Source organism: Poecilia formosa, unplaced genomic scaffold (genome assembly GCF_000485575.1).
Source record: "Poecilia formosa unplaced genomic scaffold, Poecilia_formosa-5.1.2 Scaffold309, whole genome shotgun sequence".
NCBI classification, from domain to species: domain Eukaryota; kingdom Metazoa; phylum Chordata; class Actinopteri; order Cyprinodontiformes; family Poeciliidae; genus Poecilia; species Poecilia formosa.
Window position 1 is genome coordinate 703,811 of NW_006800248.1, and position 15,567 is coordinate 719,377.

Here is a 15,567-nt window from a genome sequence, read left to right on the forward strand (position 1 = left end):
GGAAATCTGAAACTAGTTTTGATCGCAAATATCAATCTGATACTGATACCGACTTAGTATCAATATGATGGATATTTCGGATTGATCTGATCACCTCTTCTAAACAGTGTTTTCTTAACAACTGAACATAACAGTTACTTGATTGTGAAATAAAATGACTGGGAATTACACAACGCCACCTGCTGTAAATTGACTGAATAGCAACATGACTACAATACAATGGTTAATACTGTCGACTAATTTATCGATTCTGTTTTAGTTCGTTGCAAAATAAACATCAAATCATTTATTTTTATCTTTTTGTTTATTACACAGTAAGTTTACTGAGAAAAATACAGTTCACTATGCACATCAGAATTTGTCCAGATCTGTGCCACACAGTGTAATCCGTCCATAATCTCATTTTGTCTCATCACAGTGTTTGTGTTGATGTGTGTTCAGGGCTTGATGGTGGGCGTGGCCACAGGAGCCACAGGCGGGCTGATGGGAATGACCCCGACGGCCAGCAGGATGATAACGACGACAACGATGAGGACGATCACGACCACGGCCACGATCAGCTTGACGTTCTTCCACCAGTAGGAGCGAGACACTTCATTAGTTGTACGTCTGAAATTATAAGCCTGAGCAGAGGAAATAACAAAAAAAAGTGATTCATGTGTTTATTGGAAGGACGAGGACGTGCTCTGTGAACGAATGTGTGTTTGAAAAAGAGAAGAGGAAAAAAAAAGTCCCTTTGGAATCCGCGGAGAGCGTTAGCACCTTAGAAATCAAGCAGATGCTTTTCACCTCTTAATTTGTTTTTGGCTCTTTCCCCCCGAGTCCCTCACTTAAATATATCTGCATTATCAAACAAACCTGAATTAAAATTCAAAATTCAATTAAAAATGTGTTAATTATCCTAAAGTGGTAAAATACCACACAAAGATAGCCAGGGTTAAATACGGAAATTACTTTTCAAGTTTTATTTTCATTTATTAAGAGAAATAAATCTAATCCAAACCAACCGGACGCTGGTTTGGTAAAATGGTTTGAGATTATGTTTGCTGTGAATCAGAGCATTTCACTTTAATGTACAGCGGTAATGTTGTTTGTGTCGTCCTGATTGAATATAAAATTGTTGTTTTTAAAGCACAACCCGACGGCGCCTCATCCTACCGACCTGAGCTGTTCGGTATTCATGCACCAGGTGGAATGATGAGCTACTGGTCAAAACTACTGTTGTCTGACTGATTGTGCCACTGCTATGTATTTTACCTTTCCTTGTTTGTAGGTGATGAATGTGAATGTGACTGGTGTCCATTAACTTGATTAGGACTGAAGCTCATTAGTGATGTCTGGTAGCCACATGACCCCAACCACACAGTGGAGCATCCGATCAGACGATGGAGAGCTGTTGGGTTAATGAGCTCATTCTCTTTGCGAGCTGCAATAATGCCCAAGTAAAAAGCGCCTAATTAAAAGTTTGGCGGAGCAGAAGAAAAAGGCCGAACGTCATTTATTATTTTTAGCTCCTTGCTGAACTGGTTTGGCTGTTGACGTTCACTGCAATCACAGTGTTTTTTTTCTTTTTCTTTTTAAATGATCTTATGAAGGAAAGAGTCCAAATCTCTGTGAAGTTTTAGGAAGATCTATGTGTGACTGAAGACGCTGACCTTGTCTTCCAGATACTTGGACACTTCCAGGAGTTTTTCCAGATTTTCTTCTCGGTGGAGGATCTGGTTCAAATTTTTCTTCATGATCTCCTTCACTTCATCTATCTGATCTGACAGCTCACTGGTCTTGGCTTTCATCTGCTGTGAATCATCTTTTTCTTCCATCTCCTGTGATGATGGACAGAGAGAAGACAGACAGCTGAACTACGTTTGTGGAAATCATTATTATTATTATGACGTCAAATTACTGCATGCAGTGAGTCTTAAAAAACTCTTCATGCCAACATCTATAGAAGCAAATGTATTTACCTTTCATTGAATGTAATTACATAATTATATAACACACAGTTATAAGTCATTTTTTTACCCATACAGTCAGCTTGAAGGTAAAACATATAGCACTTTACCTCCTATTATTGGAGGGGGTCCAATATTAAAGTTCATTGGATGCCCTAAAATAACTAAATGTGACAAAAAGCAACGCCAAAATAGATTGTATCCGATTTTGGATGTGCCTCCATTTTCTTTTTCCATTTTTTTATTTGGGAAAACTACAGATTTACATGAAATGACAGATTCCGTATTAAAAACATATTTCCTGTTTCTTTTTAAAAAAAAATCAATTACGGTCCTTTTTAAAATTAACAGTCACTTCTTCAATGTGCAACCACTGCACAGTCGGGTTGAGCATTCTTTATCAGCTTTCACTTGACCTACAGACGTCCCTATGATGGCCACAGCATCACGATAAACACTGAAGATACTAATGATGTACATCATAACCAGGGAGCCTTAAACAACAACAACAACAAAAAACAACAAAAACCGTAAGAATCCCAAAACAAAAGCAAACAGTATTACAACTTTCACAAGTCTGGAGGAGAAGTCATAGAAGTTAGAGAAATTGTTCTCAAATTTAGTAAAATGTATTTCTTTGTATATTCAGAGTATCTACTCCCTATCTGGGAATGTAAGGTCAATGCTCTATAAGTGTACTCAAGTGAAAAAATAATTATCTTCTGTGCTGTTTAGGTTGCTGTGATCTGGATCTTCTTCAAGCATTTGACATGCTGAGGTAGATAAATCTTTATAAATGCAGTATGAGATTACATAATGCTAAAAACCAGCTCCTTGTTCTATAGTTTATAGAGTCTTGGCTCTAGACTGTATAGAAACGATTACTTCCTGGAGGCCAGGTTTTACATTTTACCCAATTGCTATCGTTTGCCCGTGATGCATGTAATGTGCCAGTTCGACTCTGTGACGCTTACTGAAAATTGCTTGCACTGTAAACAACCATCCTCCACTCTGAAGAGAGAAGAGCTGTGCTAAACAATAATTTAATATTTGGAAGTGTGGCCAATACAGACTGAACACGGAAAACTGGTGTCATTGTTCACAATTTTTCCTGATTGACCCGGCTGAAATTCTAGAGGAGAATCAAAGTGAATGGGAGAAATCCCAGACAAAGCAAGATTTAAATTGAGCTGAACAGCGTGAGAAGGCAATGACCAGGCTAACATTTCAGGAGCATTAAAGTAAATTCTAGTTGTGCCACCTATGTGCTGCAGCCCCACCTAGCTAAATATCAAAGTGTGCATGCTAATGATCTGATGTGCTAAAGCATGATTTACACAGCTGTGCACTGAAAACAAATGTTTCTGCCCCGTGTCTTACAAATGTTACTGCTCCAGCGCTCATTACAACAGTTTTTAATTGAGTCTCAGTTGTAAGAGAAAAAGTAGAGCACACTGTAAAACATTGGTTCTCTATGCCAAATAACACCATATGCCTAAAATAACAGCGTTTTTTTCTCACTTTTACGTTTATTCCCTGTCAGCAGTAGCTGTTTTGGAGTTGGAAAACTCTTGCTTGAAGGATGAGAAAAAAAATCTACATTGAAATCACCTGGCAGCTTCTGAATTCTGTAGCTCTGCAGATGTCAGAGTGGGACATATTTTATCAGCCACATGGAGGCAGCACTGAGCTTCAGTTTGACCACAGGGAAAGAAGGTGTTTAAAGAAATACAGATAATATGCAGTAACTTCCGAGAAGCTGAGTGAGAACCTGAATGTTCTTTCCGTGTGTGTGTGCGTGTGTGTGTATTATTAGGAGATGTCAAGTTTGACACTACTGAAAAATAATCTGCATTCTTTAGCAAAGTGTTTGATTGGAAGGAAACCACACACTAGAAAATAAAAATCCCACAGTAATCCCACAATAATGAAGAATTACCAACTCATCCTAAAACAAGATTTTTCACCACTAGTGCATCTATAACGGATTAAAAGCTCTACCGGGTCAGTTTGGATTTCCTAATGTTAGAGCAAAACGAGGTTACTTTTCTATTTGATCAGGAAAATAACCTTTTAATCTGATGGTATTACATTTGTCCAGATCGTTTATTGTGGCTGAGAGACAAACTCAAAAATAAGAAATGATGCTAACAACAATAAATATTTCAAACAAAAAGCAAAGTGTCCAGTTTTACCATTCAGTTCATTTTAACGTTCAACCACCATAGACTTGATATAGGCTATTCTAATAACATTAAGTGTAATCAGTCAGACTTGGTGATGGCAGGCACTCCTGCCAGACTTAATCTATGCAGTCCGGCAAATTTTTTCCCCACATGAAGAACATTTACGGTAAAATCTGTTTCCTGTCGGGAAAAAAGTTACACCCAAAGGAATGACAGCGAATAGTTTACAGAACGGCAGCAGCAGACTGCTGAGGACGCTGCAGTAGTTTGACCTCAAACATCATTTTCCAATCATCCTTGGACACGAGGAAAACTCAGCGTCCTACATCATTTTTTAAAAGCTGAAAATGAAGCTGAGTTAGTTGCTGTTTGTCACCAGCTGCTGACATTCTCTGTGTTTTTATTTCACGGATAGATCTGTTGCACATGATGGCTCTGACAACCAAAACAAATATGAATGAGTGCATTAAATAGTTTTTAAAGCAATAAAAAACTATCTTAAAAGTGCAATAAAATGTATAGTTTCTTTAGAAATAAAAAAAAATAGTATTTTAAATTTAAGTTTGTAAAATAACAATTGAAGAAATGATCGATGAACGGAGACATTACGGGAGCACTTCTGTCTTCAATAAAGAATCTGCCTATCACTTATTAAAAATGTACAGCTTTTCTGACAAATGTAGTGCCTTGTTCTAGAGAAATATCGATAAAAACAAAATCTTTGAAAGCTCTGCTGTTCTTCGCTCTAAAAACATTGAAAGGTTTAATACTTACGACAGCTGTCATTGTCTCTGGCTCAGCTCTCTGCTGAAGTTACTGTAAAGATCCTCTGATGTTGTGTCTGGAACTTCCTGGAGAGCAGGTTTTTAGGTGATCCTATTCCTCATTCATTTGGACATGTGGATTATGACTCAGACGAATACCCAGAAAAATAACTAGTCATTAGGGAGGATGAATATTAAATATTTAAATTTAGTTTTCTTTAAAAATACTGTATTAATCCCCGAGGGGAATTAAATGCAACTTACCTTTATGCAACTCTCGCAGAACTCTTGTTCTGTTGAGGCACAAGAGTGCCTCATGTAATTTCTTGATTTAATGAAGAATCCATCTTTTCTCCATAGGTCCTACAGTAGTTCCCCAGACCTTTTTTTATCAAGTTGTTGAGCCTTTTTAGATTCATGGCTCTGATGCTGTTGCCCCAGTAGATGACAGTAGAGAGGACCACAGCATTATGATAAGCATTCGGTGAATGCTTATCTCACTTTGAAAGAAAAGCTAAAAGTAACTGCTACCATTTGAGATATTAAGGGTACAATTTTGTAAATTAGTGATATATAAAGTCTAAGCAAATAAACTCTCCTTCACATCAAGGTGAATGAAATTGTTTTGTATATTTCTCTTCCACATAATTAAATCCCAGAAACAACAATAGGCTTTTTGTCCCTCAGCCTTCTGAATGCAGCCAAACCCAAACATTTAGCAGAGAAAACGACTTCATCGGTTTCATGATAAGCATTCGGTGAATGCTTATTATAAGGCCTAATGCAATTAAAAGGTATATTTAAACTTTAGCCATCATTCACATATTAAATTTTTATCTAATAGAATGCAAAGCCATATTTTCAGCCAAAATAAAAGTTCTGGAGAGTGGATTTAAGAGTTCAAAAAGTGAGCCTACCGATAGTCCTGCTTTTCCTTAAACGTTTCACATCAATAAGTCAATAGACAGGGGATGCAGATATGGGCAGGCTCAGAAATTAAAATTCATTCCCTCTTACATTAATAGACTGGACAGTTATGGGTGATATAAAATTTTCTACATAATGGCCCTGTTTTCTCATGCGTTAAGCCATTACGGTGTTAAAAGAAAAAGCGGGGAATTTCAAATCATTAGCGGAGAAGAACGTATTCATCAGACATTGTAAAACGTTCAACTTATGTCTCAAAAAAGGTGTCAAAACCGTATTTATTTCAATTAATTTGCGAAATATAACTCACCGTTCTAGAGGTTATATGGTTCAGAAACATGATAATGATCCGAATACATTTAAAAGTTGCCTCTTCGGTCAGACTTCAGTCCTTTTTCTCGTCAATATGCGAGAGCTTAGAGCAATGCGCGATCCCGCGACAAGGGCATGCAATTCTCGGCAAGAATGAGTTTCTCGGCATAACACCTGTCACATGTGTTATGCGTGCGACACGGCACGCGGAACCAGAACGGTTGAACAGAGACGGCACACCGGCACCGCTACCAGGTCGCCATCTTGAGGCAACTCGGTGAACAACAAACAAGTTCCAAACAACCAGGTTGAGGTAAATACTATTTATTGACTTCATCAGACAGTAAAGCTATTTAACACCAGAAACGCTGGCGAGCAGCTACACCACACAGCTGCTCTGCGGCGGTCTGCCATCAGGACAGCATTTATCCGGCCGGCATCACTCAGTCAAAATAAACAGGCTAAGAGAACAGAGGCTACTGCATCCCACAAATACAGACAACTATAATACACACAGAAAGAATTTGTTCCAACACATTCCATTCTGCTTTTTTGTACAATAATCTGATAAACAGCAAAAAAAAGAAAAAAAAAAGAAAAGACAAAAAAACAGAACTGTGCCATTTAATCAAAAATCAGTATAGTTTATTTTCACAGAAATATCTAGGAATCATTCTTGATTTCATTGAATAAAATAAAGAATTAAATAATTTGGTTCTAATGATTAGACACTTTCTGCAAAGACACTTGTTAACAGTAAATATACACATTGGTGAGAACTATATACAGTTGATAATTTGATTAATTTAGACCTCTTTGAAGCTAGCCAGGTGGTGGGGCAGCAGATAGAGGTGGGCCTAAATGTTATAGAAATAAACGGGCAGGAAACGGTCTGTCCCAGCTGATAGACTGGAAGGGCCTGGTGGTGCGTCCCACTTGTTCTCAACACGTCAGGCCTCTATTCTGTAACAGATGCTTGAATGTAAAAAAAAAAAAAGACATTCATCGTACTAACATCAGTCGTTGGTTTTAGTTGTACAGATTTTCTTTTGCACGAGTGTAAAAAAGTAGATTCTCCTTTACTGAAGTTAGTGGTAACATTGAAGATCTAATGTGCGTCTCGTAACACGTTGGCCAAGTTTCTCCGGTTCATAAGCATATCTTTGGAAAAGTCAACATAAACGATGAGCTATGGAAAATAAAAACCTACAATCATTCAAATTAACTGTTAACTGGCTACAGATGGAGAAGACTGAGGTGCTTCCAGTAAAAAGAAAAAAGAAAAAAAAAAGCATTTAAAAAAGCTAGAAAAGGAAAGATAACTCACTTATCTGGTTTTATTTAAGCTGTTTCAAAGAGTTTATCATTAAAAGTGCCTGTAACAAAAGCATGAAAGTAACCTGAAGAAACAAAGAAGCCTTAAATATTTACCAGAAGTAGTAATAAGTCATGTTCTAGGGTCAATATATTACTTGGAATTCTGTGTTTACGACTTCGTTGTGTCTCGTTGGACGTGTTGTGTGCCTTCACGGTTTCTTGGTGGGATTTACTACAGGACCCACAGGCGCACTGACGGGAATGACGCCGGTGGCCAGCAGGATGATGATGAGGATGATGATGAGCACCACCACCACGATGACGACGATCAGCTTGACGTTCTTCCACCAGTAGGACCGGGCCACTTTGTGAGAAGTCTGCTTGAAGTTCTGAGCCTGGGAATGGAGGAACATGAGAAGGATCACCCAAAATGTCACCATTCTCCACACAAACCCCAGGCTCCATTCTGCAGCAAGCTACAATTCTCAGACATCATGTAGATGATTCAGATGCTCAAATTAAACAGAAGTTTTCCTATAGATGTCACTGGATGAGGACACACTGACAGGAAAAACGGCTGGCAGTTTTTCCTGCCAGCCGTTTGTGCTTTAATTCTTTAGGACAAGCATATTTTCCTTCTTGGTTTATCAATAATCAGTTTTCTGCTTTTTAATAAAATGAAAAGACAATAGCTGCGTTCCCACTGACCATATAGTTGTGCAAATCGACGTTTTGAAAATAAATTTCCTTAATGGGAACTGCACCTTTTTTTTTGCATCATATGTGATCAAGAATCAGATGTGAAAACCACGAAGAAGAAGGCAAGGAGGAGCTGGAGGATGATGGGCTGCATGTTATTTGCCAACATTATGTAAACAAACTTATTCACATGTCATTTTAATCGCATCTTTTATTTAATGGAAACGCATCAATTGCAAAATTGTGGGTTTTTTTGACATTAGTGGAATACAGACAAATTTTTCTGCACATCTGTAATGGAAACACAGCTAGTGAAAGATTTTTCATAGTTCTTCCCAATCAAAATGGCTTCTTTACTTGGATAAGTTTTTAAAAAAACATATAATCAGGGAGTTTGTGTAGACTTTTGATGACTGAATCCATATACACTCTTTAGACTCCTGTCTATAGCGGCTGATTGGTTTCGCTCCCAGAGACTTCAAGTGAACCTTTAATGAAGAGTAAAATCAAAATGTGACATGGGTTGAAGCGTACTGTGTAATGAGACATCTGATCCTGAGGGAGCAAGCTGTGGGGTTAATGAGCTCATTCTCTTTCCAAGGTGCCTGACTGAAACGTTCTCCATTAAAAGTTGCGTTCAACAGAAGAATGATGATGACACTTTATTTGCCTTCCCCCCCCATACACCCCATCTAAAGCATCCTGTTCAGAGTTGTTCATAATGACTACCACTGTGATCATGGCTCAACAATAAACCTACACAGTGCAACTCAGTGTTTCGGATAAACTAAAAGGAGAGCAAAAGTATATAATAATAAAAATATGGCAGTAACACTGACCCCTGCTTGAAGATCCTCCGACTTGCCCATGAGGTCGTCCAGTCTCTCTCCTCGCGCCAGGATCCGGTCCACATTCTGCGTCATGATGTTCTTCACTCCATCCACCTGATCCTTCAGGTTCTGGACCTTGTCCTTGGGCTCTGGTGCGTCCTCGATTCCTCCGTGCTCCTAAGGCGGCACAAAGTACTCAGAATTAGCTGAACTACGCCAGATATCATCAACTTTACCATGTCAATGTCAATGAGGACTCGACATTCTTCAATGACAAATTGCAGTTGTTAGACATCACCTGCATCAATATACATTTCATCCCATTTTATCGCATGCACTAGACCCAATAAATATGCTGCAGTCAAATATATAATATTATTTGTGCACTCAAATCCTAGGTGCTCTACTCTCACCTATTTCCAAGAAATTTTGATGGTTCGAAACTCAAGCAGCAATATCAGAGTAACTATTTAAATGTATGCAGTCTTATTTCTCTTCAGAAGGCCTGTGGGCATCTCTGGACTAAGATTTAAACCTGATACGACTGAAAATAAATCATGTATTACAGAATAATCACAAGGCTTTGGACATGCAGGATAAACTTATCTTCACAGTCTACAAAGCTTAAGGAGTTTTACGTTAAGTGTCTGGTTAAGAAAAATAAAATAAATAAATCTAAGTACCACCCAAATTCAGGCAGAGATGCAGCCAAGTACAGGGAAGAAACCTTTAGAGCTTAAATAACGCCATTACAAAACTCACAATGTGCTCACCATAATACACAGAGTAAGATTATGTATTATGCACAGTGATTAGTCTAAATGTGAGTAGGCAGATTTACACATTTCATAGTCGTCTCTCCGTTTACAGGTATAGAAACGGCTGTGACATCAACACAGTAATGAAACGATGGCAATTAAATGTTTCAGCGTCAGCAGAAAAACTATGTTAGTTTTATAGAGAAGACTGAACTCAACAGCAGGTGATAAAACATCTCAACATTCATTGAGATGAAAAATCTTTTACCTAATACACCACTGTAGGTAAAAGATACCCATCTTGCCGTCAGAACTAAAATAAATAGTTTTAAAAAGGCATCATTTTGGGCAAAACCACTTGAGATATAAAAAAAAAGCTTCGATTTGTTCTTAACTAGAGTCCCCATCCAAAAGTTTGATTTACGGTACATCCATTTAGCACCATAATGTGAGACAACTCACTTATTTATCCTCAATATTTTAGCTTTCCCTTAACTTTAATATTTTTTTCAGTTATTTGCCATATTATTGATTTGAACTTTGTTTTTAAGAAAAATACAAAATTTGAGTTTGGAATCTACCAAGGAACGTCTGGTTGCTTTAAAACGAACCAACTTCACTTGGAAAAGCCCAATTGTTGAAGAATCCCTTTCATGCATGACAGGGTAAACATTCCTTCAAACTTTAAACTCATCATAAATATTCAGACAGACCTTTAGAAAACATTCACACCCACCGAAGGTTTGCCATCCACTAAATATAACCTACTGATTTGTATCGTGTTGCCATTTTCAGGTCACTGATCAAAACTCTTGCATGCGGCAGCCGACCCCGCTGAATGCCAAATTATTTTTTCCAGGGGTTGTTTGATACAGTGTAAAGTAAACTCATTTTTCAATGCTCTTGGTGTGAATTCACAGCAGAAATGGCAGCAGGTGTGTGTGCGCGCACACACACCTCCTTATCCCACAAGACGGCAGCAGCCTCTAAACAAAGCCGTATCTAGGAAACAGAGCAGGTTTTTTCCTGCGTCATCCGTTGTCTGACTGATGCTATCCTGTGTCTTCATGATGTTCTCATCTCAGCTGCAAGTTTTATAGATTTTTAATAGCTTCATTAGTTAATGCTTAACTGTATGCTATTATTTTTATTTTTTGCTAAACCCCACGTCCACTGAGGAAGGAGCGACATCCAACCTTACGTTTTATTCGCCTGCCACACAAACCTAGCTCAGCCCTTTCCTGATCTCTTCACACCAATGACTCCTTCAAGGCACACTGAATGGCTGACGGCTATCTCTGTTCACAGAAAGAGGGGCATGTCTCCGATTCATGGAAAGTGGCCTTGGTATTCCAGCTGAACTCAGTAACTCATACAAAAGCCTGTGAGATGATAGGAGTGCAGCCATTTAGCTGGTGTATATAAGCTAAAGATATTGGAGGAAAAAAAACACCTAAGACTACAGTGTGTGTTTCACTGCTGCTCTGAATGCAAAGTGACTGATTTCCCTTGTCCATGTTAGCCACATCTCCAAATCCTAACTGTCTGATTTTACTACCCAAATGTAATAAGTGCCAAGCACTGAATAATATAGAGGTAATGAAGCGTGTCTGAGATTCTTTATGGTCTAATCATAATGAATAGTCCCTTTTAAAGAAAAAAAAAAACAAAAAAAAACATTTGTTACATAAAAACGCTTTTTTAAAATCTTGGTTACACTTAAGCAGTTCCTCATTGGTTTGCATTGACCAATGAGGAACTGTTACTGTGTGTTACCTAACTCCAGACCAATGCTACCCTGTGGCGTTAGCAACACAAACCAATGGTTTGTTAACGTTAGCCAGGTAGCGTTGGTCATAAATATTCAAACATAAATATTCAGAAATATTCAAACATAAATATTCAAACAGACCTTTGAGATGAAGAGGAAGATAGAGAACCAGGAACAAGTTACGGTGGCCAGCAGTGGCATGCAGTAAGGTTCATGACCTGTGAGCCACTAACTCCTCTGGAGTCGGATTTATTAATATATAAAGTACAATTTGGTTGGCTGATGTTGATCAATTTATTTATTTCAAAAGGGACAAAGTATGATCAGAGTTAGCCATAAAGGCTAACTTTAATCTGTACTCCCTCCAGGTACAATCAATGTAAATTCAATAGATGACCGTGCAACACAGACAACTTAATAATCTTCAACAAAAAGGAATAATAGTAATGATAAATAAAAAGCAACTTTTATCTAAAATGAGCATATTAAGTTACAAATCTAAAAAGAATATAAAGTCATATAGCACAAACATTCACCACAAAGTTGTGCAATACAATACAGAGAAAAACAACTTTATTTTAAAGAAATAAAGATTTCTTTAAAACCTTTTAATTATCCTTTAATTAATTTCATGGTGTTTGGCGATGTGATGGAAAGAAAAAAAATAAAAGAATATTCAATACATGACCAAATTGTTTCTTTTTTTTACTTAAATATTTTTCTTTGGCTAATCTCTCTGTGTATCATTTACCAATGAAGTCAAATCTGGAAATGAAATCAGCAGCAACTTAGTCAAACTCCAGCAACGAGGAAAACCTGTGGAGTTTGTTAATTGTTGTTTTCAGTGAAGCTTGAAGGGACAGACCGAGTAATAGATGTACCAAATATATCCATTTAGATTCCAGAAATGAAAATAAAATGTTTATTGCTGCAGATATCTCTGCAGCCATTTTTGTTTTTGACGTCAGGTCAGCTGAGTTATCTCAGATTTTCCCCTGATAATTTCAACTTTCTGCTAATTCTCAATGTAGGGACTTTGCAGGTTTAACTTCAGAGTAAAAATTAAAACAATACTAATCTGCTCCTTTCAACCAAACACACTGTAACTTTAGACTGAAACTTTATTTTAATTGTAAAACAATACCAGGTAAAAATATTCCATCTCCTCTGCCACTACAGTCGTTTTAAAATCTCTCATAAAAACTGGATTTATTGAGGTGAAGTTTTAGAAATGTCATAATGTTTGAGAACTAATTCTTCCACCACCCCAGTTTATTTATAGTCATTACTGTACTTTATTATTTATAGTCAGTACTGTACTAGATCAACCATAGATCTGTGGTTGATGCAGACAAGAAAATATCTAAATCATAAGCTGTTCCATGCAAATTATTAAAATGTGAAAGGTAAAATACTGCAGATGTCATGAAATGAAGGTCATAATTTTGTAGTATTTTTAAGTTTAGTCTTTTGGGATCTGCAACTTCAGCCACTAATATCAAAGAAAGTTTGATATATGGATTCTCGATTCATCACAGCTTTGTCTTTTAAATTAAACACAACTGAATGATTTACTTCAGTTTCTATTGGAAGTTGGAGAACCCCTCCGCTACCCGTTGCTGCTTACTGCCAGTCAGCTGGGTGAACAAATTCATCTGCATGGCTTGCAAGAAAGATACATTGAACTCTTAGAAAAATATTTCCACTTGTAAGAAAAAAATAAAAAAAGAAACAGTCACGGTTGGGGAAACTAAAGGACAGCAACTAATCACTCAAATGTTTTAAAACTGGCAGCATATCTGTATAGCAGGTATTATCCCAAAATACCAGCTTTATCGAAATAACAGCATGTCGTACATGTTTAGTGGGTTTATTACGTTATTTTGTCTTTACCAAACTTAATAACAGGTAAATGGATATAAGTATAATTGACGTAAATGATTTGCTAACTGTACCTATCTGCCTTTGGGCACAGAGAGGTTTGTTTTTAACAGTCCCAAAGAGGGGAATTAAATAGAGCTGGACTCACACACTCGTTGGGAGAAAACTATTAAATATATTTGTTTAAAATGAATTTTAAAAAAGTCAATAATATCACCGCAGCAGGTTATGTGAAATGGATAAATTTTTTAGTGCGAAGTTTTTAGTTTTAACAAAGATGGGGAAAAGAATCCTTCCACCACGCAGCTTTTGGTGAGAGCTGGTCATTGGGTGGTATTATTGGCCTTTTTTTTTTTTTAGCTCGGCGTCGCAAGAACTTTCTTTCTCTAGGTTTAAAAGTTAATATGTTCTCTGAGTGAGCCTGTTTTTTTTCTCTCTTCCTTCCATAGGACCTGTTTTCTCTAGAAATGCACCTGCTGCCTGTATGGCGGTCAGTAGTGGCATCGAAAGGTTCACACTGAGCAACAAACAGAGGCTTCAGCCATTATTCTCATCACCTACCGGATCATAGTCCATCTTGTTAGAAGCAAAAGTCCTCTTGCTCGTAAATTGGTGGTCCAACTTTTAATTTAACCCTGTTGCGTTCACTTAAGACCTTCTTAAAAACCTGGTTTAAAATGTAAAAGTTTAATACGTTCAAGTTCTAACTACGTTTCCTTCTTCAAGTTAACTTCCTTGTTTTTTTTTTCCTTCTGACTAAATTCCTCCGCGTCGCCGGTGTTAAGTGAACCGCATCACAATTTGCTTCCTCCGTCACATTAAAATACGCAACCTCGCAGCGATATACGATTTGTTTCTCGACGAGCAAACACTAAAATAATAAGGTTATTTAAAGTGTTTAAACTATTTAAAGGGCTAATGGGTGATGCCAACGTTTTATGGCCATTATTCTCACCTTACGGCGAAATTAAAATGCTTTTATTTTGAAACTGCACCTGTACTTCTCTCATTGTCGTAAAATACACCTGGGCCACTCCTACTGTGGCGTCACACTCAGATGTTACCAGCACATCCTAAATGTGATCTTAGTGAGTCATAATTATTGAGTCATAAACTCTCCTAGAATATTTTTTCTCTGTAGGAAAAGCTCAGTGCTGTGTGTTTTGTCATCTTTCATTTTTAAGCAACAGTACTGAACGGAGGTCAACAGCAAAAGGCAAAGAGCTTAGACTTACAGGAATTTAAATTTAAATTACTAGGCAAAAAATATATTACGTTAAAAAATAAATCGGAAGATTGAGAAATAAATATGTATGAGGATGGACTCTGTTTATACAGGTGGAAAGAATCAATACTTTTTTTTAGTTAAACATTTGTGGCAATTATATCACTATATTGTAAAAATAAAGACAAGCATAAATCTGTGAACAGTTTGAAAGAAGTCCTCAGTTGGGCTTTAATCCAAACAGAGCCAGATCTGCATAAATGTGGATCCCTGGACTGGAGTTTTGGTGCCTTTTTCATGAAAGAAAAATACTCCAACGCAAACTACAGTACATTGATAGTCACATATATCTGCGGGTATAAACTGATGCACGGTGGGACTACCATGCATCAGTCATGGTTGATTACTCCGTAACATAATCAACCATAACTTCATAATTTTCAAATACTTTAAAATTGTTTATATTGATGAAAATACAAAAACATTAAGTCAACTCACTTCATTTGAGCCTATGAGTTTTATACAGGGCACAATGCTTACAAAACACACATTCTTTACAAAATCTGGTCCATCTGAGTTAGTTTTCTGCTACACTTCACATCTTATTGGTCAAAATGTTTCATTTTAGTCTCATTTGACCAAAATGCTGTCTTCTAAGTTCATATTATAAGTCGACAGACTGTCATGCCTGAGCTGCAGATCTCTGCAGCTCTTCTAGTTTGCAACGCTGGTTTCCAGAATCTCTCCTCTCCGTATGTTTGGGTCAACAGCCATGCTGTGGTCGGCCTGTAATTGCACCATACTTTTCCACAAGTTTACCCCTGATCCGTCTGTGTTCCTTGCCTTTGTGAAACTTTTTGTTCGCATGACACTTGCATTCATATTGAAACCCGTTTATTAAATATCTACAGAAAGTAGTGGCGTGATTTTTTTCTCCAACAAACT

At 37.3% G+C, this 15,567-nt stretch overlaps 2 protein-coding genes across 3 annotated transcripts; both read right to left on the minus strand.

The window, feature by feature from the left end:
• Positions 1–285: 285 nt before the first annotated feature.
• Positions 286–6,353, minus strand: LOC103152414 (vesicle-associated membrane protein 8-like). 2 transcript variants are annotated; one of them, XM_007572866.2, is made up of 3 exons: positions 4,913–6,353; positions 1,656–1,823; positions 286–623 (listed from the first exon to the last, which is right to left on the minus strand). In XM_007572866.2, exons 1-3 carry the CDS (start codon positions 4,922–4,924, stop codon positions 438–440), a joined length of 366 nt encoding a protein of 121 aa, XP_007572928.1. In that variant the 5' UTR covers positions 4,925–6,353; the 3' UTR covers positions 286–437. The 2 variants fall into 2 exon arrangements, with proteins under 2 accessions (XP_007572928.1, XP_016516569.1); XM_016661083.1 differs by lacking the exon at positions 4,913–6,353 and having other exon boundaries at positions 1,656–4,597.
• A 99-nt stretch (positions 6,354–6,452) lies between these two features.
• LOC103152417 (vesicle-associated membrane protein 8-like) lies at positions 6,453–14,191 on the minus strand. Its single transcript, XM_007572873.2, has 3 exons — positions 13,959–14,191; positions 8,997–9,164; positions 6,453–7,853 (listed from the first exon to the last, which is right to left on the minus strand). The coding sequence occupies exons 1-3, from the start codon at positions 13,971–13,973 to the stop codon at positions 7,668–7,670; spliced, it is 369 nt and encodes a 122-aa protein (XP_007572935.1). The 5' UTR covers positions 13,974–14,191; the 3' UTR covers positions 6,453–7,667.
• Positions 14,192–15,567: the final 1,376 nt, after the last annotated feature.

Bases quoted from the DNA above. Each gene is read 5' to 3' on its own strand.
- LOC103152417 (XM_007572873.2), bottom strand. The intron at 7,854-8,996 runs GTCAGTGTTACT...CTCCATTCCCAG, and splicing joins CGGAGGATCTTCAAGCAGGG to GCTCAGAACTTCAAGCAGAC.
- LOC103152414 (XM_007572866.2), bottom strand. The intron at 624-1,655 runs GTCAGCGTCTTC...TCCTCTGCTCAG, and splicing joins CCAAGTATCTGGAAGACAAG to GCTTATAATTTCAGACGTAC.